This window comes from Phalacrocorax aristotelis, chromosome 1 (genome assembly GCF_949628215.1).
Source record: "Phalacrocorax aristotelis chromosome 1, bGulAri2.1, whole genome shotgun sequence".
NCBI classification, from domain to species: Eukaryota; Metazoa; Chordata; class Aves; order Suliformes; family Phalacrocoracidae; genus Phalacrocorax; species Phalacrocorax aristotelis.
Genome location: NC_134276.1, coordinates 93,737,053 through 93,762,751, shown reverse-complemented (window position 1 = coordinate 93,762,751; position 25,699 = coordinate 93,737,053). Strand labels below are relative to the sequence as shown.

Here is a 25,699-nt window from a genome sequence, read left to right as displayed (position 1 = left end):
CTAAAACCTGGTGAATTGTGATGTTCTGAGAAACATTAGCAGAACCTGCATTATTTAAGTATTTTAGTGAAAACATAGTAATTTTTCTAACTTTAGAGGATTAGCTTGTCTCAGGGAGATTATCAGTAATAGAGACAGCGCAGGGGCAACTGGCTGACAGTGAAAGATTGGTGCTGGTTTTTATGCATCAGAAGTTTTCAGTCTTCATTTTTCTTTACACATCAGTAGCCCTGACATGGTGATGACCTAATGTTTCTGTGATCTGTGGAATTATGAAAAGCTTTCTTTGAAAAAATAGATTTTTTACTGTGATCTTTACGGAAGTAAAACCATACTTGTCCTTTAAAAGCTGTCTTGTATTTGTTAATCAGCTTAATATGCTATGTTATTTTTCAGTTGCTGCTGGTGACCTGTAAATAATGTTTGCTTGTTTTTCATTTAATTAAAAATTAAATTAAAAAAATTTAATTTTAATTTCTAATTAAGAATCACAATAAGAGTTGAGTTATGCATTCAAGCTGCCTTTAGACGTGGTTGTGCATGATATGATTTGTTCTGTGTAGGAATATTTACTCTAAATCCTATTTCCTTCTTTCCAAAGGAAGAAAAATCAGTCTTACAAGCAAAGTCATGGATACATAAGTTCAGCTTAGTATTTCTGGCACTTATATATCCTGGGAAATAATATCCATAATTATGTCAATACTTAGTTGAACTTTCATGTTCTCAAGATATAGTTTACCTGGAAGGGAAGCATATAGTATTTTAATAAACTAACTTTGATATTGTATATACCATAACAATGCAGATATGTTAGCCCAGTGTACAGTAAAAGCTAATTAACTTGGTTTTTTTCAACCTTAAGAATGAATTTGCCACCCCACAAGGCTAATCAAACTGGTGAGAAAGTGTTCCTCGTATGAATACATTACTTCTAGTACACTTCCTTTCTTACCAGGAACTGAACTTTGGTAGTTCTGAACTTGCTCTTCAACAAATTTCCATTTTTTTCACCCTGTTTATTTTGCTTGTATGAGTTTGATAATGAGATGTCCAAAACTGAGCACTATTTTAAGACCATTTACAGTCCTAAATTATGGAGAAGACTATCTCTTACCCATGCTGTGATGACCTACACTTTATTTTTATGTGTTCTTTACATGAAGAGCCAATTTTGTCCAGGGATCTCTTGTAGCAGCGCAAGAACACACCTTGGAAAGTACAAGCTAATTTGGAATGATAGTGACCTTCCATCTGAATTAGTTAAACACAAACATTTTAGTCTGAAATAGAAAGTAGTCTTAATTTATTCCTTAAAGACTGACAACCTAGTCATTCTTTAAACTTTTTTTCCCCTGAAAAAATGTTAATCCAAGGAGTACAAATAAGCCTTGTCGGCAGGTAACTCAAATTCACAGTTTTTAAATCCATTTCTGAGAACAGCACTTAAAACTGTAGGTTTAGTAATATAAGACCCAATCTAGTACCATTTTGAAACCTCTTAGCTGATATTTTAGTATTAAAGCAAGTTACTGGAATGCCTTCCTTTAATTAATCTTGCACTGCACTTGCCATGCGCATTGCTGCTGTTATTGGAGGCCAGAGAGAGGGCAGAATGGGGAAATCGACAGCAAGCAGCAAGTCAGAAGGCAGAAGGCAATGTTTGATTGATCTTGATCTTTGCAATTTGTGTTCAGACCATGTGCCATTTCTTAAAAGAGTTAAAAGTGGCAACAATGAAAATAGGATGTCTCAATTTATGTGAAATTATAGTTCAGGAATTAAAAAAGAAGCTAATTGGGAATTGTCATATCTGGACCATTTCTGAAGCTGTCATTTGCATTTCTGAAGCTTTGTCAAACCCAAGAGCATTATTCCTCAGAAGTATTTCTTTCGGTGAATTTTGACTTATATTGCAGCACAGACAGTCCTTTATTTTGGATAATTATAGAGCAAGTAAAATTACCCACCATCTGATAATTTGAGATGAAGGGATGAAATCTTGGACCTCCTAAAACTTGATGTTTTCATACTGAATTCAATAGCAATAAGTTTTCTTCCCAGGATTTAGATACATGTCCGTGGTTTAAATATACAGCTCTTACAGAAGCATTCATAGCTACATTAAGGATATTCATGGGAGTAATGTTTATTTGACAGCAGGTAATTTTCCCCGATATGAGCCAATAATCAGAGCTACAGAGTATGCAAACTCTTGTTACAGATGGTTTAGAGGCTATTTGTACTAGTTCAGCTGTATCAAGTTTAATGCTACTGCTCTTCTGTAAATACCACTATATAATATTTCTACTAAGACTTTATGGAAGCAACTAAACTCATATAAACAATTGATACTTCTGAGATCTCCAGTGTAAACCGGACCCCACAGAGCTCACCTGAATAAGAATTGTCCCTAAGTGCTAGTGGTTTGTTAATGCATATAACGCTTTATTTTGGTTGACATGGATAATTTAATTTCATGTTTTTAATGGGCCAATTCTATTTTGAAGTTTCAAGAAAAAATTGCAACTATTTTCAGGGGATATTCACTTCAAAGTTTGAAGGGACATGATCAAAGAAAATATTAAAGCTACAGTGGTAATTAGGAATCGGATAAGGGAGGTAAATTGATTCCTCCCTGGAATCCAGCGTTATCTGTGTTATCAAAACTGATACCTGCAGCAGTGCATAAGATTGCTTTTGGTAAGAGTGTATGCACATTCATATTAAAATAGCTGTCTCATAGTGTTGATTATTAAAACTTATTTCCAAGGTAAGGTTGCATACACAATGGCTTGGCCATATCTTTTTCCACACAAAGATTTCCAACCTAGGATTGCCACTTTTTAAGTGTGCATTGCAAAACGTTTTCAAACTACTTTCTCTGACTTTATTATGTAACTGAACTAAATACTCAAAGGCAAGTCTGCTACTAACAGTTATTTTTCTTTTAGGGAACATATATTGGACAAAAGTATTATGGCATATGTGTAAGTCAGTGTTAGAACGAAGTAATACAAATGTGAAGAAATCGGTTATTTTCAAATCAGTTCTGGATGTGGATAGTCAGTTTGGAATAGAAGTGCTAACATCACTTTGTGCTGATTTTGGCATAATTCAGACTGTGATGTTAGTTACCAATTTGAAAAAATAATGTGAAGTATATAAGTGCACTTCTGAACTGATAAATGGATTTTTGAAACATCTTGAAGCTTAACTTAGTGCTTTTCATTTTATACAGTGAAATTATTTTTCAGAGGAGAAAAAAAAAGGTTTCCAGAGATTAGTTGGCTAGTTCTGTGAAAATTAATCTTTCGCTGAATATGTAGGTGAATATAAAGAAAATAAAATAGCAGATATTTTAAACTTTGGCAAACTCTTCCAGTAAGGGAAATTTACATTATTCAGCTTGTTTGCTTCATAGTCAAAAAATAGAAAAGAATTCCTTCAGAATAATTAGCATTATGGGGAAAGCTTTCACAATAACCTCCTTTCTGCCATTGCAGTATCTCAAGTCAAAAAGATGGCAATATAGTTGCTTTACTGATATATTGAAATGGGTGTGTAGGCTTTTCTTTTGCACCCATCTTTTAATATTTGGAAAGGGCCCTTCAGTTCTTTATTTCCCTATATATTGCATATTTAATTTTCAACCTCTAGGCTGGTTTCTAAAACCTGAAACTTTGTTCTTGAGGTGGAATAATTTTGAGGCTGTTTCTCTTCTCACAAGAAGCAAGAAATTTGGTATTTCCGGAAGAGATTTTCTTTGCCTTCCTGAACATCTTCACTCACTGTTCTGTTCCCTAAAGCTTTTTTAACTGTGTTCCGTATCCCCAAATGACAGTCTTCCCCTGGCTGTTTGATGCATTGCTGTGTATCAATCCTGTCGGCAGTTCATCATTCAGTGCTACTACCCTTTAATATGACATATTATTTGGATATAGTCTATCTATTGGGCTCAGAATCTTGGAGTTAACTGCTAGATATATTTCCTACAAGGTATTTCCTGCAAGCGTCAATTCTTTTAGCAAGACACCTTTGCTTGAATAGCTCCAAAATCCATTTATAAAATTACACTTCAAACCAGTTTTTCCTATCTCATTTTAGATTTATCCACAACATTGACAGTAATCAGTGAAAACAATCAAAATAATGTCTAAATCCTCTGTCTCTATGAATTAATCTGTTTGATGATCCGGTAACTCGTCGTCAAGAAAGCCATTCTTGCCTGCAACTGCTGCAGTACTGCTGGTCCCAAACCTGTTTCTCTCAAGGTTTCTCTTACGTGTTTCTTATCACTGTGGGCTTTCTTGGCCGTTTCATTTTTTTAATGTAGAAAACTTTTGTAATCCCTAGATGTTATTTAACTGAAAACATTTTAAACTTTGGATTTTCTTGATGGTGTGTTATTTTCTTTTAATTCTATTTAAGAATATCTCCATATTTTATCTATACTTTTCTTCATCACAGTGAGGAAAATACTGAGACAACCTTTAAGCAAAGTGGGGAAGAAATGGCCCATGTACTCCCATTTGAGAATGTATTTTTCAAAACCTCTGTCTATGAAGCTGTTTTATTAGGGAAATTGTTCAATCAATTTTGACTTCTAAATGAGTTCCCCTTAATGATTTTTTTTTTTTTTTTAGATAAGGAGGTGTCCAGTTGTCATTTCAGTGCATCTGTCCTATCTAAGTCCACCACTAAGGAATCTGTTTTCCATCTTCTGCTTAAACAACCACAAGGTATGTAATTTATTGAGTTCTACTTTGAATTTTTTAAAAGGTGGGATCTTTTATGGTCCCTGAAATCTAGAGTGTGTATAAAATTTGGTGTTTTGATGACTGCAACTCATCAGTTTATGTGCTGAACCTGGCTCCTTGTGAAAACAACAATTAGCCGCATGGCAATGAATGTTGTTTTACTTAAATAAGTAAGTAAGTAATAATCAGAGGTGCATCCAGTAAAGTTCCGCCAAAGTGCATATTGTTCATTTTTTGACAGTTATTTTTTCCTAGGCCCTGCAATGATTTTCTTGGACTTTTGAAATACGATTTCTTTTATGAATAATATGTTACCATGAAAGCACAAATGTCATGTGTGATATCAAAGTGATGTTTATATGTAAAAGAAACAAGAAGGTTGCAACTTGACTTCATAATGGGTGTTGCAAGTATGATATAAAAAGGCTGAATGTCCCCATATAGTAATGCGGTCTTGATGTATTCCTAGGAAAGGCTTTGAATTAAGAGTTTAAATAAAAAAAAAAATACATCACATAAAGATGTTTGTCAAATACTGGGTAGAAAAGCATCACTTGTTAAAATTCTTAAATTTAAATTGAAAGCTTCTTAGAAGTTTCATTTAATGAGAAATTGTATGTTTTTGTAATAGATGCAAATAAATACACTTGAAAAGTAACCTTTTAAATATATTTAACTATTATCAATACTTATTTATCGCTTTATCCTGCAACAAGACACAGTTTCCTAAAATCTGAAGTGGCAGAAAGGAAAAACATGTAATCGCTAAGAATTTTCTTTTTAAAATAAAATGTTCATAGTTTGAAGGAAGTAGGAAGGGGTAAGAAATTCCAAAAATAAATGAGTTAAGCATTTATAACTGCTTTTACTTTATACTGAATTAACAGAAAACAAAATGAGAAATAGATTACACAATTATTTGTTATATTTGTTTCTAGATATGCTTTAGATTTGCCGGTCCTTTCAACTGTTTTTTTTTTTTTTTTCCTAAGATAGTTTTTCTGTTCCAAATTACTATTTTCTATGTTTTCCTATGTTGTTTCTGGTAATTTCAAATGTGACAATAAAAACTAGAAACTAGAAACCTGAACTACCTGGAAAGAATTAAACTATTTGGTTTTGTTTTTTGAATTAGATTTTAGATGACGTTGCTTGGTCACATATGATGTGAGATAGGATAGAAAAGGAGTGAATTACCTTTTGTGTTGTAATTTAACCATTATCTATTTGAATTGCATATGATAGCAATTGATTTGTTCAATTTATCTAGTGTTATGGTAAAGCTTGGATTACCACAGAATTAACATATTTTAATCATTACAAGTTTATTCACTGCTGAAGTATAGGAGATAGGTAGATTTCTGTATTTACACAGAATATGTAAATAATTTTCCTAATATTTATTTCGATAGATTACTTTTCAGATATGTTTTATGATTTCAAACAACACAGATAAATTATTCATATCTTAAATTATTTACCAAAGAAAATAATTTTCCTTGGTAGTATCCCACACAAATGTACGTACGAGCATCCATTTAATCACAGAATCACAGAATCAGTGGTTGGAAGGGACCTCAGGGATCGTCTAGTCCAACCTTTCTAGGAAGAGCAGAGTCTAGACAAGACGGCCCAGCACCCTGTCCAGACAACTCTTAAAAGTGTCCAAGGTGGCCGAGACAACCACTTCCCTGGCGAGATTATGCCAATGGGTGACTGTCCTCACTGTGAAAAAGTTTCCTCTCGTGTCCGATCGGAATCTCCCCAAGAGCAACTTGTGTCCATTCCCCCTTGTCCTCTCCTTGTGACTCCGTGTAAAAAGGGAGTCTCCATCTTCTCTGTAGCTGCCCCTTAAGTACTGGCACATGGTGATGAGATCCCTTCTGAGCCTCCTTTTCTCAAGGCTGAACAAACCCAGTTCTCCCAGCCTGTCCTCGTGTGGCAGCTGCCCAGTCCTTTGATCATCTTGGTGGCCCTTCTCTGGAACCCTTCCAGCCTGCCCACATCCTTTTTGTATAGCAGGGACTAGAACTGGACACAGTACTCCAGGTGTGGCCTGACAAGCGCTGAGCAGAGAGGGATAATGACTTCTTTATCTCTGCCGGTGATGCGCTTTCTGATGCAATGTTAATGTTAATATAAATATCAGAATAAGCCATACCATTTTTCTTGAAGAAATGGTATCTATCTCAAATTTAAATATATTTTATTTATTTATATATATTTATTTGTATATTTATCTATATTAAAATATATTTGTTTATTTATATATTTTATTTATTATTATGAGATAGAAAAATGAAATAAGGGTGACTTTTTTTTCAGTTTAATTAGAAAATGCACCATATACTGTGATATTCCTCAAGATGTACTTTTCTTAGTATTTTTCTGGAATGTCTTCAGGCTGTATTTTATATATATTTATAGACCTGTTATATGCACTGTTTTTACCTTTGAATTTTGCTTACTTTACAAGTTATATGGTGTGGACAAATTTTAATGTGTTTTTGCAAATCCAGGCAACTGTTTTAGTGAAATAACTTTAAGTTAATGAAGTGACTGGCATTAGAAAGTCTCTGTTACTGGGGGTTTTTTTAAAACAATCCCTTGGATTGAAGGAATAGAACAGTACATTCCTTTGACTATATAAGGAAATGATTTGTTTACTTCAGCATGCTCTCCTGATGTTACAAATGAGATACAGGGAAAAAAGATATTCAGGATGCAAGCAAAAGAAGGGAAGACATCAGAAACCCATTGTTTGCATACTCTCATGCAAATCCACATAAGACTTCCCATTGGATTTATCATGGAAAACAGATTTTCAGGCTATAATTGCCTTGCAGATTTAAGCTAGGCCATGCAGTAGGCTTCTTCAGAATCTCCTGATTTGTTACTGAACATCCAGGTTACAGCACGTTGGAGCATTTAGACTATGCAGATCAGCCTAAGGGGAGGTTGTTATTTCACATTATCTGAGCCTATTTCTCTATTTAAAAATATCTGCTATGCTTTAGAACTTGATAAGAAATTATCTCCTTCAATTTCAATAGAGATAGAAAATGAAAAGATGATTAATTCTGACTTAGAATAGCATATTGCTGCTAGTCTATTTGATAACAGCTGTGGATGGACAAGATGGAGCCAGAATGTGTCCTGGAATAAGAAAGAACTACTTACTTCGTCCCCTCCCCCTTTTCTGCTTCTTGCTTCTAGTTTTCACCTGTTTAGGTAGCAAATGCAACATAAACTCCAGAGGCAGATATTTGTTTCATCCTATAAATTAATCAGGAAATCTATCTCTAGCTCTAAATTGGCTATAAAAAATTATCTGCACTACTCTTTTGTTTCCAGCTGCAAATGCACAGTGGGAAAATGGCCAACACTATCAAACACTTGTTTCTTGAGGAGCAGAACTAAAGAAGCTTGATTTTTTACATTTTGTCTTATATTCATTTTTCCTGCCCTCCTCTGCTCATGGAATAATCACAGCATGTCTCTGTCTCCCATGAATTAATTTGTACGAGACTTTTCCATGTCCATGCTCTACCCCAAATATACACCAAAAACTAAATTTCCCCCCTTCCCTAAACTAGCTGGCAATTTCCTGACTGAGAACTACAGCTGTTGAGTCTGCTAAGGCATTTCTTCATTGAAGTTTCTAATTTGATTTCCTTTGTCTATCCAGCTGTTGAATTTCACAAAGCATTGAAAGAACGTTGGAGTTCTATGTCTAACTTCACTGAAAGTAGACAGAAGACTAATAAAGTAACAAACAAAAAACTACTCACCCTACTGTTATTGATATTAATAATGAAATGTATGGAAAGATGGAACAATTACATAGATCTTTTTCCTAAGAAGAAGCTGAAAACAATTGTGGAGTTCTTGAAAATATTCTATTTTTAAATTGGAAGGTATGTGTAGGAAATAAAGTGAACATTTTGTGTAAAGAACTTTTGGAGATGATAAAATTTGATGTTTTTCTCAAGGTGGTCTGAGGGGTTGAGGGGAAGACGAGCTACCTGGTTTGAAATTTATTTTTTTCTGTTTGTTTTAATGACTATATTCTGTCCTGGAGAGAAGAGACAGTTTAAAGTTACCTTATTAGTAACCGTCTGTGGCACAGATGTTACTTTAAAGCATAAATGCTAGAAAGCAGTATTGAAACTGAGCTTTCAACCTTGAAGTTTTATGCCTTAAGAGTGTTTGATAATTACAGTGTTTAATAATGTTCATTTTTTTCCTACACAGAGTTTTTCTAGAGCCTTTTGTAAAATGTTTCCATTGATTTTTTTTTTTCATTTTTTTCCTTTGCTAAATGAATAATTGGTCACAAATATAAGGCAAAGGCTAAGCAAAAGTCCCTATATAGTAAGCATTCAGTAGCTAAACAACAGTTTTACCCACAGTAGTAACACAATTCTTCTCAGTATAGTGGCTCATGCTTTAAAGTCAGTGAACCCTTAAGATTTTCTTAATCAGGATTTGATTTAACTTGTCTGCAGGACCACTGTGTACTTCAGCTTCATTTTAAAAGTTTTATTTCCCAAGTGTTAAGCTTTTTAGATAACTATTTCTGTATGATGATCTCTGCTCTGACCCTTTTTTTTCTTATCTGAAATAACACCAAATGTTCTTAGAAGTCCAGGCTCCAGTGCCAGTGTGAGGAGTAACTGGGCACAGGTATTTAGAAAAAAACTGTACAGCTTTATGGCAAACCCTTGGTACTCTGCATGACACAGACCCTTGTATGTTACACAGGAGTGTCTCTTTTTTATCTTGTATTTGTGTAAAACCCAATTGCACAGGTCAACTTATACAAAATCAGTTATCCTGCCAAACAATTAACCTTGCTTCTACACATTTTCAAGAGCTCTATGAATTCTTTTGTCTACCTTCTCTACCCGTAGTTCTATTTTACAACCCTTCAATAAATACATACTCCTGTTGGTTTCCAAAAAAGTTCTTACGCTGTAGCCTCAGTTAGAATTGCATGAGATCTTAATCTGAATTGCAGACAGCAAGGAATAGAAAGGAAAGTTTGTTATTTTTTTCTTTTTTAGTTTAGTCACTAAGTCCTCAGGACTACTTGTTTGAATTAATTAGGAAAGCTGTCAGAGTGTGCTTTTATTTTCTACTTCTTGGTGGAGTCAGTGTTGGCTGGGCTTTAGTTTAGCAGTATACATGATAGCTAGATCCAAAGTTGTTGCCAGTAGCAGAAAAAAGTCTTGCTGAATAAGGAGGTTTAACATTTAAGAGGGTGTGTGTTGCAATAAGGCTTGGTATGCTTAAAACCAACATGAACCTTTGACTGTCAGAGGTAAGAATCCAGCCAGCTGACTTTGGGAGCACAAAGGATTCTCTTTCCCCTTCTGCTGGAGCCAAATTTGAGCCACGAGCTTCTCCTGCCTGCCCAGCAGCCAGGTGGAGCAGCTACTCTGGCAGGCAGGCCAGCAGACGTGCTCACACACACACACAAAGTACAAACATTGCCAACCACTCAGATCAACCCAGATGGCAGCACCTTTACCAGCACACCCATAAAACCAGTCAGCACTTCCGTAAATATGAACAGCATGGGCAGCCTGGTGCAGTTGCTGGTGTTTGGCTGATTAGGATTGAACTGATCGAACTGCGCTGGAGGTACGGACACCCCCCCCCGACCCCAGTCTACTGATGCACTAAAAGCCACCCACCCTCTCAGATATTTTGAATATTAGCATGGACTTTTAAGTTCCTCCAGTATTTGTGTCTGACTCTGGGGATCCTTATCCATAGAATCATAGAATCGTTAAGGTTGGAAAAGACCCTTAAGGTCATCGAGTCCTACTGCTAACCTGTCACTGCCAGTCACTGGCTCAGACCTTGAGTGTTTCTGGATGCTGGTCTGCTCCTACTTGCTGGTTAGTCCAGCTCAAAGTTCACTAGCAGAACATACACATATGTTCACTCACTCAGCTCACAAATGCATGTCTGCAGGTCTCTTGAATAGTAGCAGAGATTTAAGTCTGTCCTGTATGTGTGCTCGTTCTGTAGGCCCTTTACCTAGTCACTGGGGCTGACCATGGGTCTTTACAGATGCTGGTCTCCTGCTACTTGCTGGCTAGTCTAACTTGATATTAGGTGGCAGCTGACACCCAACCACCCACTCAAAACACTGTCCTCTGCAATGACTGGTCTTAGACTGAGTCTCTCCAGTAGCTGGCACTCAGGCCGCGTCCTACTTGCTGGCTAGACCAGTTTGAACTTTGCTAGTGGCTGACTCAGAGGCTCAGGATAGGGAGTGTACTTACGCAGAAGATAAACATAGGATTTAATAAGAGTCTAGGATAGTGATCAAGCCTGAGGTGTTGTCAGACAGCTTTACTGCCCAGCACCTGCTTACATGACTGGCATCTTTTATCCTCTTTTATTCTATGCTTGTTCCTTGCTCATCCACTTTGATCTTTCTCTTTTTCCTTCCTGTGTTCTCTCCCGTAAACATCCCATAATAAGTTTTGTGCACATTTAAATAATATGTTTGATTCTGTGGTAAGGTACGTGATTAACTGAAATAATAGCTGCTAACAATTGCATTCAGAAGTCAAATTATTCACGATAGAGAAAGATGCATTTGGTTTGTTCAGTTCTGACTGATGGATGAAGTTCTTGATTCAGTAGCATATTTGCCTATGTTTAATTTCAGGTAGGTAAGGCAATCCCTAAATAGCAAAGAAATTAAATTTAAACATCTGCTTCAGTTGCACTGAAGTTACAGGAAATGTAAATGTGTATGTTAGGCATGTATTCTAATTGCTGTGGTGTGAATTGAGGTGGGATTATTTGTGTGTTTAATTATTTTGATAAATACTTTAGTATGCCAATATCTGTATGTTCACCTCAAAATTACATATTTCTCCTTGTTCATGAGATATAACCTGGATCAATAATACTATAGCTCCAGCTCTTGACAAATATGGTCTTTAAAACTGTTCTCTGTAGGGGAGGAATAATTTAATTAAAATGAACATCATATCCTTAATACACCGCTGCTTTAATTCTCTTCCCTTGATATTTTTGTCATACTAACAAATTATTCAAAATATTTTTTTTTGTGGGGAAGATAATAAATTATTCACATTCTTGTTAAAAATTGATATATTTCAGTTACAAGGGGGAATTGGATTCCCTGATTTACTTTTCTGCCACAAAGCTTGAATGATTAGGGAGGGCCTATTTTGGTTTGATAAAGCCACTGGGATTGTGCCTGCCTGAGTGTATCTGCAAAAAGAATGCAAAACACTGGTACCTCTTTCCTCTTCATAGAAGTTTCAGTAAAAAACGATTTATCTTTTTCTTCTACCTTTTATGATTCATGTAGGACCTTATTTTCAGCTTTCACAATATTTATGCTGAAACCTTTCCTGTTTACATGAAGATTAGGTTGATACCTTCAGTCATCAACATTAGTAACAATCTTGCATCTTACAATAATATTTAGGTTTCAGCAATATTTATTTCTTGAAATGCATCACTGATACCAAGCTAAAAAAACCCACTCAAACCCCAGACCAACCCAGGAAAAAAAAGAATGTGGGCACTACTGCTGTGTTTGTCATGTTTGAAAGAGGAGGACATGCTTTAACTCTCTCTCAGTCTTTGCCTCTATTTTAACGTGATGCTTATCCTGCTCATAAATCATCGTATATAAGCCAGCAGAGGGGATTTTGATATTAAGTATAAGATGTAATTTGGGTATTCTTAGGGAAAAGCAGAACAAAGATTTATGTTACGGTTAGATGAAAAGTGTTTGAGTCATGACCTTTACTATTACAAGGAGTAATATCTCACAACCATTGACGCATGCAACACAAATTTCTTCATTGGAAATCAGAGTTTATGTTAACAACATACATAAGATGCTTTATTACATACATAGTCTCTTGGTCGAGTATGATCTTCTGCTGAGAGGAGGGAAATGGAACCTTTTCTTTGCATGGTAATAATATCTTTTGAGATGGCAACAGGTTTAAAGGCTCATGAGAGCAAAGTTGGAAGAGTGTTTGTCTTTTTGGGACTCTTCTTGCTAGGACATTAGTTTTACCCTGAAGTGGTTTATGTCCAAGGATTTGACACTTCTGATATTACTGTTAGTATGCTGTTTTAGGTAAAATCAGTATTTGCAAAAATAGTTATAACCTTTAAAATTGTAAGTAGGTAATGAAAGCTCATGGATACATAAGTACTCACCCTCACATATTGTTAAGGTACTTGATAATTTTGTTTTCACAAATCTCCACTTACTTGAGGAAAGGTATTTAACATTGTATTAATTTTAGCCCAGAGAAACAGAAGTATACATGTACTAAAGCTTTCCCTTACTAGAGACTTGAAAGGTAAGAAGATCCTTTTTTCTCATAATTGTTTGGTGAAGCATTTGGAAAATAATTTTACTACAAATGTCTAAAGGAAGGCTTAGAACACAAACTATTCCATGCAACTGTCAAGAAGTCCATGAAACTTCCTGATGTGGCTCAGTTTCTTGTATCTGTAAATTGGAACTGTTAACTTCCTCTCTAAGGTGTGAAATTCAGTCTACCTAATATATGAGAGTTTTTTGTAATAGCTGAACTTCTTAAATGTACATCATGTTTTGTTATTGCCTTGTTTGCCTGCTTGTGTTATAAGAATGTTAATGTTAGGTATCTTTGTTTTGTACATTGAAGTGAAAACTATAGCATTGCAACAACTTTAATGTTGAATTGTCTGCATTTTATCTGATTGCCTCACAAGCACTGGAAATCCCTTATAAATTAAATCTTTTTCTCCTTCATCATAGATATTAATATAAAACAAAGGTTAAAAGCCCATAAAAATTGATATTTATTCATTGCAGGTAGTACTGCCTTTTTCACAATGAATAAAAGTAACATAAAATAATCCCTGAGGTTTGCTGCCTGCCATTTTTATTATCTCTGCTACATACAGCCAGCAGAAACCACAAGCTGTATACAGTCCTGTTAGAGGCTGTTACAGTTCCTTTCTTCTAGCCATTGTATACAATTTTCTCTTTTCTATTAAATAGGAAAATAAGAAGTTGATTGTAGAAAAGAACTGTTATTCAGACCTGTATGAATAACACATTAAGTTTTCTACGTGCACAAACAAGCAATTCAGTTTTATCACACACCATAGCTCAAGACCTCAATACACAATATAATAGCATGTCAGTAGCTGTTGAGGAATTTTTGGATGATCCTTATCCTTCCAGCTTGCTTTAAATCTCTTTAAGTGTAAAATCACCAACTGTATCCTATTAGTCTTTTCTTCTTATTGATTTGTCCCTTTTCCAAATCAAGATTAATTTTTATGTTATTTTTGTTTCTTGGATCCATAGATTTACCTAATTCTCCCAACTCTGTGGAAATGCATTTTTCCCTACTTTTTTGGTACCTCTGCCTTTACTTATTTAGTCCCTCCATTTGGTATACAATGTTAGTTAGCTTGTGTTGCCTTCTATGGGTGTTGTTCATCTTTGCAATACAAGCATATTTAAATGATTCAAGATGAGAGTGAGAGACTCAGTGATCCCAAATTATTTAGCTGACTGAAGAGAATTTTAGTGGTGATTCATTTGTTCTACCTCACTAAAAAACAGAATGTTTGTAATGGAGAGTGTTCTCTCTCACAGGAAAAACTAGGGACTGAAACCAAGTCGATGTTATTCAGTAGCCAAATACAAAATGAAACACATTTTAAACAATGAGCTTAATCAACTCTCAGAACAATTCTCAAAGAAATGTGGAGGATTCACCATCACTGGCAAATTTTAAATCAAGCAGGCATGTTTCTTCTAATTAAATTCTCCTCTTCAAGAAGAGTTACTGAGACTGAACCTTGATTTTTCAAATGAGTTCTGAGAAATCCTGTGTATTTAGGTCAAGTTCGGTGACCATAATGACTGAAATGTTTAGCAGTGAAGAAATGAAAAAAATCTCTGGACAGTTCTGGGGGAGTAAATATTCTTTAAACATGATTGTATTGGTTCAATCAAAAATGGCAAAATATACTTCAAAATTTCTGAATTAACATTTTCAGAATTTCCATTATATTATTTTGCTTATTCTTTTACTACTTCAGGATTAAAAAAGGGCCAAGAAATCAAGCACTGTTGATAGATATGGACTGTACAAGTTTTCTTTTCTTTATACATAACCATTGCAGTCTGTTGCCTCTAATGAATCACCATTTTCTTTTAATTTTTGTGGTCATTTTTGGGGTCATTAGCCTTTATACAAAAGGAAGATATCTAATAATGAAATTAAATTTGGAGATCCTCACAGTAGGGATCTGCTATTGACCTCCTAACCACGATGCCGATGCCGACGAAGCTATATATGGGGCACTAAAGCAACCTTCTGGCCAACAGAACCTGGTCCTGATGGGTGACTTCAACTACTCAGACATCTGCTGGAAGAACAATACAGCAGCTCGCATGTCATCCACCAAGTTCCTGGAATGTATAGAGGACTGTTTCCTGATACAAGTGTTAGATGTGCCAACCAGGAAGGAGGCGCTGCTGGACTTGCTATTCACAAACAGAGAAAGCCTGCTTTGTAATATCTCGGTTGGTGGTAGCCTTGGCTGCAGTGACCACAATATTGTGGAGTTTGGGATCCTGCTGAGGGTGCTGAAGGTCAGCTCTAAGACAAGGGTTTTGGATTTTAGAAGAGCAAACTTCAGTTCACTCAGGGCTCATTTGGGAGGGATTCCATGGGATGCTTCCATGGAACACAAAGGAGCTAGTGAGTGCTGGGAGTTCTTCAAGAACTCTCTATTGAAAGCACAAAGCCAATTTATCCCCTACAAAGGAAAGGGAAGTAAGTGGAGCAAGAGGACCCCATGGCTCAACCATGACCTCCTGGGTCTACTCAAATCCAAAAGGGAAGCATACCAGAGATGGAGAAGTGGAGGATTATCCGTCGAGAGCTACAAGGGCGTTGCCAGAGTGTGCAGAGATGCAGTTAGAAAAGCAAAAGCCCAACTCGAATTGAAACTGGCTGCAGATGTCAAAAATAACAAGAAACGTTTATTCAGGTATGTCAACCATAAGCAGAAAAAGAAGGAAAACATAGGCCCACTGTTAAACAGAAAAGAAGAGTCAGTCACCAATGATGCTGAAAAGGCCTCAACACCTTCCTCACCTCTGTCTTTACCAACACTGTTGGGTCCCAGGCTTTGGGAACGAAATTGCCAGTTGATCCCAACACCAACCCACCATTGGTGAAGAAAGAGTTAGTACATGAATTACTACAGAGGCTCAACCCCTACAAATCAATGGGCCCTGATGCCATCCACACTGAGGGTGTTGAGAGCTGGCTGACATCATTGCAAGGCCACTTTCATAATCTTCGAGAAACTGTGGAGAACGGGAGATGTCCCAGAGGACTGGAGGAAGGCAAATGTTACCCCTATCTACAAGAAAGGCTCGAGGGAGGATCTGGGTTATTATAGGCCCATCAGCCTTACTTCAATCTCTGTGAAAGGTATGGAACGAATCCTCCTGAGGCCCATCACAAGTCAAATGAAGGATGTGATTGGGAAAAGCCAACATGGCTTCACTAAAGGCAGATCGTGCTTGACAAACCTGGTGGCCTTCTATGACAAAGTGACTTGCCTGGTTGACATGGGGTGGGCAGTGGACATTGTCTACCCAGACTTCTCCAAGGCCTTTGATACGGTCCCCCACAGTCTCCTTCTGGAGAAATTAATGCGTTATGGCCTAGACAAGTGGTCTGTGCAGTGGGTGGGGAACTGGCTGACAGGCCGCACCCAACGGGTGGTGGTAAATAGCTCCTTTTCCAAGTGGCAACCTGTCACTAGTGGAGTCCCCCAGGGATTAGTATTGGGCCCAATGTTATTCAATATCTTTATAAGTGATCTGGATAATGGCATCAAGTGTAGCATGATGAAGTTTGCAGATGACACCAAGTTGAGTGGGGAAGTAGACACTCCAGAAGGGAGAGCTGCTCTGCCGGAAGACCTGGATAGGCTGGAAGAGTGGGCCAACAAGAACCTTATGAAGTTCAACAAGGAGAAGTGTAAGGTCATACACCTGGGAAAACATAATCCAGGAGTGCAGCACAGACTGGGATCCACCTGGCTGGAAAGCAGCTCTGTGGAAAGGGACCTGGGGGTCCTGCTGGACAACAAGCTCAACATGAGTGAACAGTGTGCTGCTGCGGCCAAGAAGGCCAACAGGATGCTGGGTTGCACCAACAAGGGCATCACCAACAGGGATAAAGAAGTCATTATCCCTCTCTACTCAGCGCTTGTCAGGCCACACCTGGAGTACTGTGTCCAGTTCTAGTCCCTGCTATACAAAAAGGATGTGGCTAGGCTGGAAGGGTTCCAGAGAAGGGCCACCAAGATGATCAAAGGACTGGGCAGCTGCCACACGAGGATAGGCTGGGAGAGCTGGGTTTGTTCAGCCTTGAGAAAAGGAGGCTCAGAAGGGATCTCATCACCATGTGCCAGTACTTAAGGGGCAGCTACAAAGAAGATGGAGACTCCCTTTTTACACGGAGTCACAAGGAGAGGACAAGGGGGAATGGACACAAGTTGCTCTTGGGGAGATTCTGATTGGACACGAGAGGAAACTTTTTCACACTGAGGCCAGTCACCCATTGGCATAATCTCGCCAGGGAAGTGGTTGACTCGGCCACGTCGGACACCTTTAAGAGTTGTCTGGACAGGGTGCTGGGCCGTCTTGTCTAGACTCTGCTCTTCCTAGAAAGGTTGGACTAGATGATCCCTGAGGTCCCTTCCAACCACTGATTCTGTGATTCTGTGTAATATATTCCCTCATAAAAAGCTCTAAATTGTAGGGAAAAATACTACTCATTTTTTTTAACTCTTTTCTAACCTTTTCTCCAACTCTTTGCTGCCATATATCAACAAATCAACCTTTTTCATTTTTTTAACTATAAGTTCATATCAAATGATAGTTTGTGAAGATCTGTTCCCTGTCATACACGAGCATTTTTTCCTCCATCTTTTCTTCTGTTGACACCTATGACAAGCAGCTCTTGAGAAAAGCTTTTGTCCCTACTTTTGTTCAATATTTGATTGAAAATCACTTATGCCATGAGCTGCTTTAGAGACTGTTCTCAACCATATAGAAAAGGAAAATGCCTTAGAGTTGAAGGCTGGCTGCTTCTTGTTTTGTCAGCTTTAAAATGCATAATCCTAATTGATTAAGTCACTTCCATGAAAATTTTCATTTGCAGTTTCCTTACCACAAGTTATTTTCAGTGAAAGATACAGTAACTGACCTAACATGTCTTCCTCCTATTTCAGAAAGGTAATGTTTTGATGTAGTTCTATCCACTACTGTATTTTAACTAAATTAAAAAAAAAATCAATAATGATGATATTTTCTTCCTCCTGAATCAAAAGAATAATAATTTGTTTCTTACTAAGAAATAAAAATGAGCAGTTTGTGCAAAAATAAGTAAAAGCTAAATGGTAGTTGTATTTCATATAAAAATGTTGATGTTGGTAGTCATCTTGCCTCCTGAGTTGTGGATTACGTATGATTTCAGGTTCTGGATTCACACAGATGTACAGGATCTGCAGCAGCCACCTCTGTTCAGAAACACTGCTGCTCCCATTTACCATTGAGTCAGCCAAAGCCTGTCTTCTGTGTCAGTATGATCCAGAATCATTCTGACACTGTCAAGTAATTTGGGTCCTTGATCCCTACCACAATATCTTAATAATAATTCCTACTCTTAGTGGCATCTTCTCTCTCTCCACTGGGAGACTTTATTTGATTTTTTTTTTTCTCCTACCATAGCAAGTCTTTCCAGTCCAGTTGCTTTCCTACATGTCTGCTTCTAATAATTTTGTCCTTTTCTTCTTTTACTGGAGGTCCTCAAGCATATCCTTTATATTCGTCTCTGAATTTAAGAGGCTACCAATTAATATATTTATTAGATTTTTGGGATACTGACTATAATTTGCTCTAAAATAGGTCTACAGAGTTGATTTTAACCTTGTTCATACAACAGGAAGCATAAAATCCTGAACCAAGAACTGTTAATTGCCTTTATGGCTGGAAACTTATGCCACATTTCAGCCACTCCTCAGAAAAGCAGGAGAATTGTAATAAATTTCATATCGACCAAAGGAATTCAGGGGATAAAATATTATGAGACTTTAATGACGTTTTAATAAAATTTAAATATGATCTGTACCTATACCTGACTCTGACGGGTGAGTAGCTTTGTCTCACATTAACTGCTCCAATATACCCCAGATCTTTGCAGTAGGGTTAAAATATTTCTAAACATATATCTAAACTGATGTGTCCTTACATGGTATAATGACTAAGTAGCAGAGATGTACATAAATTGTATGTGAGACCACATTGACAATAAAAGATTATATTGTGTAGATATGAGAATTTTCAGAGTTTGAAAAGTAAATTATTTTGGAGTTTGAGGCCTATGGACCTAAGGCAAATATAGTATGTACGGGTTCTGTCAGAAAGCATTACTTGTTAAAAAAAGAACAAGTCAGTGTGAATTACCAGTTTGGCCATAAAAATCCAAAACATCTCTGAAGTAGAAAGGCTCTTGACAGCTCAACATATTTTCTTGCCAGAGGATATTTCTGATGGTTATTTCTTTATTTCCTATAGCAACAAATTACTGTTCTGTGGTAGTCTTGATAAACTCTGGAGCAGGTTTTGCATGACAATGATCACAGTCAGAACATAAGATGTGCTCTTTAAATTGTCATCCTGGACATATGATTGCTGGCCTCTGTATGGGGCTGCAGTTAAATCAGTGCTCACTCCTAAAACTATAATAAAATCCAACAGCAATGACATCCAGGCCATTATTTGACTTGATTTTCTCCTGGACCAAGTAAGTAATCAAAATGATTTGCTAATAAATGTAAAAGAAATGAAGGTTCTTTGTCTTCTCTAAGGGATTTTCTCTTCCTACATACAGTTTTATAAACTGGGTCCTGAAACCTTCTTTTCAGAGTGCATGATTTTTATTGTTTCTTTTTCACTTACATTATGCCACATGCTTGGTTTAAGTACTAAGTTATCTATTGCTATTGTTGTTAATGCATTATATGCTGTTTCCATGGAAAGTCCATGATACATCTAAAAGCAAATAAGCAAACAGAACTGTTTTGCAGCTGATATTACTTTACATGTGTGGCGTATATAACACAGTAGAACAAAGGTTTTGAAAAGTTTCTTTCACTGTCTGAGAGAAAGAAACTACTCAAAATTGTGAAACAAAACTTCTATAGAGAGAAGGAACTTGAGGGCGATAGAGGTCTCAAAACTTTCCTGTTATCTACCCCTTTTTTCTGGTATAATGCTCATCCTTCTGGTCTTCCTCTGGGTCTTAAGCTTGACTGCATCAGTTGTCTCTAGAAGCAGAGGTTGGATGGGGATGTCGGAGAGCTGTCAGTGCCCCAACTTCTTTGCTTGGAGGGCTAGTAAAGTGTTTGTTCCTCAACAGTTTTGGGGTCTGGCTGGATTTATTTTCATGCATTATCTTAACACAGTCTGCATAAGTGAACGTTCTCTTTACTGGTGCTCAGTTATTCAGTTTTCTATTCTCTGCTTTATCCAAACTGGTTTAACAAGATTGCATTCCTGTAGTGACTATTGTAATTTGTGTTTATAGTTTTGGACATATGGCACCATCCTGTGTTTACACTCTTGTAAACCATTTTTTATTCTAATATCATAGATAATTCAGCCTGCACGGATGTTTACTCATATCTCTATAAACTCAAAATAGCCTAAACCAAACCTGACTGCTAAACAATTGCTATCATAAATAAAAGAAGCTAAAATCAACTTATGCCAAGACAAATGTCAATCGAATCCTTAGGCCCCGTCTTGTAAGACCACTAAAAAGTCTTTTAATAGTAATGGAAAGAAACCATATTTACTGGGCTACAGAAGTGTTCCCTCCAGTAGAAACAATATTCCTACTACAGGAGTTATTTAGCTATGGAATACATGTAGGTATATACACATTCTGGGTTTTGTCATTGACAGAATTCCTGTTTTACGACCCAAGTCAAATTAATGGGCAAAAGCTATTTTTCAAGAGGGGCTCTTCTTAACAACTTTGTCTATTTTCTTGACTACTAAGAAACAAAAATAAACAGTGCAGAGCTCAATTCCACCTTACCACAGAAACCTGTAAACCTCAAATGATGAAGAGTATAGATATTAAGACTATGAAAATGCATAACTCGGGAAGTATATATACATATGTGCCTGACAGCTGACTGGCAGTTTCAGAAGTTTATAAACTGTCAAGGAAACAAGTTTGGAAAAGGCAGAAGCGCTGAGTAATCATTCTATCCCATTCACTTACAAGAGTCAGTTGGAGACGTGTGTGTGTGTGTGCGTGTGTGTGTGTGTGTGTGTGTGTGTGTGTGTTACCCATTACTGTCTGCTGTATGAAGTGTTATATGTCTCCTGGAAACTTGTAACAAGCAGTACAATTTTTGGTTGTTATAAAAGGTAGAAGGATGTAACAGCACCAGTGTCATTACCGATTTCACAAGACTTTGCAGATTTTGATTAAAATCTGCCATAGCTTCAGAACTTGAATGTGCTTTCAGAGATCGGACTAAGAGATACATATATCCAAGAAAAGTTTAAAATGAAAGTAAAAATATATCTGTCAAAAATAATCAGATATTTGACATGTGTCAAAAATTCAATTACGCCTGAACTGAAGCAATTACAGTTTCCTTTCAGCCATGGACTCAAGACATTTTTGTGTGTGTTTGGGTCTAGAAAAAGATTAAGAAAAGGGGAAGTTGTCACAGTCTTAATTTATTTGCTAGTACTTTATCTTAGAGTAACATGAACTTTCTTTACAAAAGGAAGGATAAAGTTTGGTGTTTTTTTTGTGGCTGGGCACTAAAAAGAAAATTACACTTGTTTACAAAGCATATGATGTTTCTTGTGTGGCTCTTGCATTTTCAAACGATTGTTTTTCAACATTTCAAAATATTTGTGTGGTTATTTTCTAGTTTTTGTTAAGATTTTAGGCAGGTTATTAAGTGCTGGTAGACTGTTTTGTTATATACAGAACACAATATAATTCACTGTAGTAGAGGGGGAGACAGGTTGAGTGGGCCATATTTTCCCGTTACCACAGCAGGGCAGAACATGTAAGATCACATTTCCAAAAAATATGGCTATCTATCCCTCTACTCGCCTCAGCAATCCCTCTCCATTCACACTGTTTTCCTGGTCTTTCTTCTCTATCATTATTTATCAATTATTCTGTTTTGAGAATATCAGAATTCTATTTAAATATGTGCAGAAATAAAATCTTTGGGAGTGTGTCCAAAGAAGGGCAATGAATCTGGTGAAGGGCCTGGAGAGCAAGTCTTAAGAGGAGACGTTGAGGGAGCTGGGGTTGTTTAGCCTGGAGAAGAGGAGGCTGAGGGGAGACCTTATAGTTCGCTACAACTACCTGAAAGGAGGTTGTAGCGAGGTGGGAGTTGGTCTCTTCTCCCAAGTAACTAGCAACAGGATGGAAGGAAATGGTCTCAAGCTGCATCAGAGGACGTTTAGATTAGATATTAGGAAAAATTTCTGTACTGAAAGAGTGGTCAGGCGTTGGAAGAGGCTGCCCAGAGAGGTGGTGGAGTCCCCATCCCTGGAGGTGTTCAAAAAACGTGTTGACGTGGGACTCGGGACATGGTTTAGGAGGCATGGTGTTGTTGGGTTGATGGTTGGACTTGATGATCCTAGAGGTCTTTTCCAAACTTAATAATTCTATGATTCTATGATTCTATAAAATGAAGATTTAGTTAAGAAATTGATCTAATGTAACTGAGTTTTTACTTGCCTATTTTTTAATGTGTCACAAATAGAATAATTCGGAGAAAAGGTGTATTAATACATCTTTTACAGGACTGATGTAGAAGAGGTTTTGCATTTTTTCCTTTGACTATGCCTGTTGCTTTCTGTGACTTTGGATCTAGGGCATTTTGTGCTGCAGCCCTTTAGATTTGGATGCCTGGATGATCTCACAAAATTTTATCAACATAAAGTTGTAATGAGGGAAAAAAGGATGATAAACAATTTTCAAATGTATCAAATGGTCAAAGGAAGATGGGATAGACCTACTGTCTATCAGATTATTGGAAGGAAAAAAAGAGATTTGGAAGGAAAAAGCAAAAGAAACTGCCAGTCCACCATAACGTTTTGGAAAAAGTGTTGGACCATAGGATAATTAGAAAACTTTTACTACTCTCATTCCTGATTTTTCTTCTTCACTCCTTACTCTTATCTATTTGGCATTCCCTTTCCCAAATGACTTCCATATAATGCAGCCTGGCCCCCTCCACTCATTCTTCTCTTTGCCATAGCATCATTTTGCAAGTTACTGTCTATGCCCGTTACCCTTTTTCTGGTCCCTCAGGTGTTTTGTTTGTTTTTCCAGTCCTATTGCTCACTATTCACTGTCTTTACAATGATTTTTCCTTCCCTGATGTGTGCCTTATGAGTTGCTCTGTAATGGTGTTCAACGTTGCTTTCTTACTGTTCTCGTCTCCTACCATTCAGCTGTGTCTTTCCTAATGTGCTGGATGACTGGATTTCTGTAATGTGAACCCAAAGGCCATCATCACAGCACCTCTGAAGGGAAATTGCAAAGATATTCAATGCTGTCAAGACAAATACATAAGATAACAGCAGAGATAGAAAATATAATTGAATGTGGCATGTATATGAATGTCAGGCAATTATTTTTTTTAGATTTAACAGGTCTGTAACACCTCCCCAACATCAAAGTTGCAGGTACCAGAGTTTCAGAGATAAGAGGGATGTTCTGTGATTGAGAGGTTATGTAATTTTTGTATTACTGCAGAACATTCTTACACCAAATTTGATAATCAGAGGTTTTATGGAAGTGATGGACGTTGTTCTGAAATAAAATGAGCAATAATCTTATATTGGGCATTAAGAAAAATTATTGTCTGTTTATCCTCAATAATAGAGTGTGATCTTCATGATCTCTGTTACATGTATTTTTTAAAGTTTTCTCAGATTTAAAGATCTTTAGTGTGATTTTTCTTGTTTTGGTTATCACCAGAGAAGTGAATTACTGTACTTAGAAACATTTTTTCCCTCAGTGTGTGCTTAACCCTTGTAAGCTTAGTTGTTACTGCACTTCAACAATAAATAAATGCAATAGGTATTTCTGTCAAAATAATGCTTTTAGTTTTGCCTGCAGCTGCACTATAGGCTATTAGTTAGAGAGGGATAACTTTCTAAATGAAAAGGAAAGTTTATGCTTCGCCTAGACATGCGTCATTTAAAAACAAAATAAATTGCATTAAATAAAACAACATATTTAATTACTTGGCCCCGTTCTCAATCCATTTATTTTAATCTAAATAGCAATTGTTTAACTTGTATCTAGTGTTTTGTACCAGAAAGAAATTCTTCTAAATTAAATCTCTTAACGAAATAAGCCAGAAAGACCCTGCCAGAAGTATACAAAATTGTATTAACACAGGATTCATAAAATGGCAAACAAATCTTAGGAACATGTTGTGTCTAATGCATTTTATTGTGTGCTTATGATAGTGACGATGTAAAGCCTTTCAGTTAAAGACTCAAACATTCATTCCTTTATTTGTGCCATTTATTTCTTAGAGCAACTTCTCAAGTCTTAATCAGTCATTTGGGAAATTGTTTATTAGCATCTGAGCTGCATATTCATGACTTAACTTATTCAACTAAGAAATTCAACAACTCAGGGGGGATCTTATTAATGTATTTAAATACCTGAAGGGAGCACGCAAAAAGGACAGAGCCATGCTCTTTTCAGTGGTGCCCAGTGACAGGAAAGACAGGAACTTCCATCTGAGCATAAGGCAATACATTTTTTAACATGAGGGTGACCGAGCACCAGAACAGGTTGCCCAAAGTAGTTGTGGGGTCTCCATCCTTGGAGATAAACAAAGGCCTTCTTGGGCACAGTCCTTGGCAACCAGTTCTAGGTGACCCTGCTTGAACAGGAGGGTTGGACCACATGTCTGCCAGAGGTCCCTTCCAACTTCAACCACTCTGTGATTTTGTGAAGTTTTCAGAGGTACGGGAAGGGACAACTCTAACTCTTGGTTCAAGAATCCATAATTCAGGAAGCAGAGAGTCCACCTAGAAACACAGTCCTTGTGGGCCATCTGTGAAAGGAATTTCTCTTGCATCCCACCAACCTAAATAAACTGTACTGAGGGAAGGAAAATGGTAATGTAAACATTAAAACCCAGGATGAGATTAATTTAACCTTTAGCATTTTGCATCCTTATGGTATTAGCTCTTTTACTTACTTTACTGTATATAAGTTGAACTAATGAGAAGCACACTACATTCTATTTTCTTTGTCCCAGAAAAGATTAAAATAGGACTTGTAACATAACATATATGCCTTGAGAAACCATAACTTAGATCAAGTTATACTTCATTTATGGGTTTTGGTCTTCATGTCTGAGAGGACATGAAAGACTGAACAACCCATTATCTTCCTGGTTGATTTCAGATATAAAATAAAGTTCACAACTTCATCAATATACGGTTCAAGACACATCACTAACTGACATTTTAGTAATACATGTGCCCTTCAAATATTCATCTTGAGATGTAAGTCATTCATCTTGAGATGTAAGTCATTCATCTTGGAACACTTTTTTGTATAAACACCACAGAACCATAGAACAGCTCAGGTTGGAAAGGACCTCGAAAGATCATCTAGTCCAACCTTGCATGGAAAAGGGAGCCTAGATGAGATTATCTAGCACTCTGTCCAGCTCACCCAAAAGCTAATTGTTAAGCCAGGGTGATCTCTTGTTATGCCTTCTTCCTTTCCCTTTGTAGGAGGTGC

At 36.8% G+C, this 25,699-nt stretch overlaps 1 protein-coding gene across 1 annotated transcript in view; it reads left to right on the top strand.

The window, feature by feature from the left end:
• Positions 1 to 25,699, top strand: part of CFAP47 (cilia and flagella associated protein 47) — a 349,717-nt gene that overhangs the window by 278,123 nt on the left and 45,895 nt on the right. Inside the window, exon 57 of the mRNA XM_075097894.1 lies at positions 4,647 to 4,742. Coding sequence (XP_074953995.1) covers positions 4,647 to 4,742 — 96 coding nt within the window. The remainder of the gene's footprint in view (positions 1 to 4,646; positions 4,743 to 25,699) is intronic.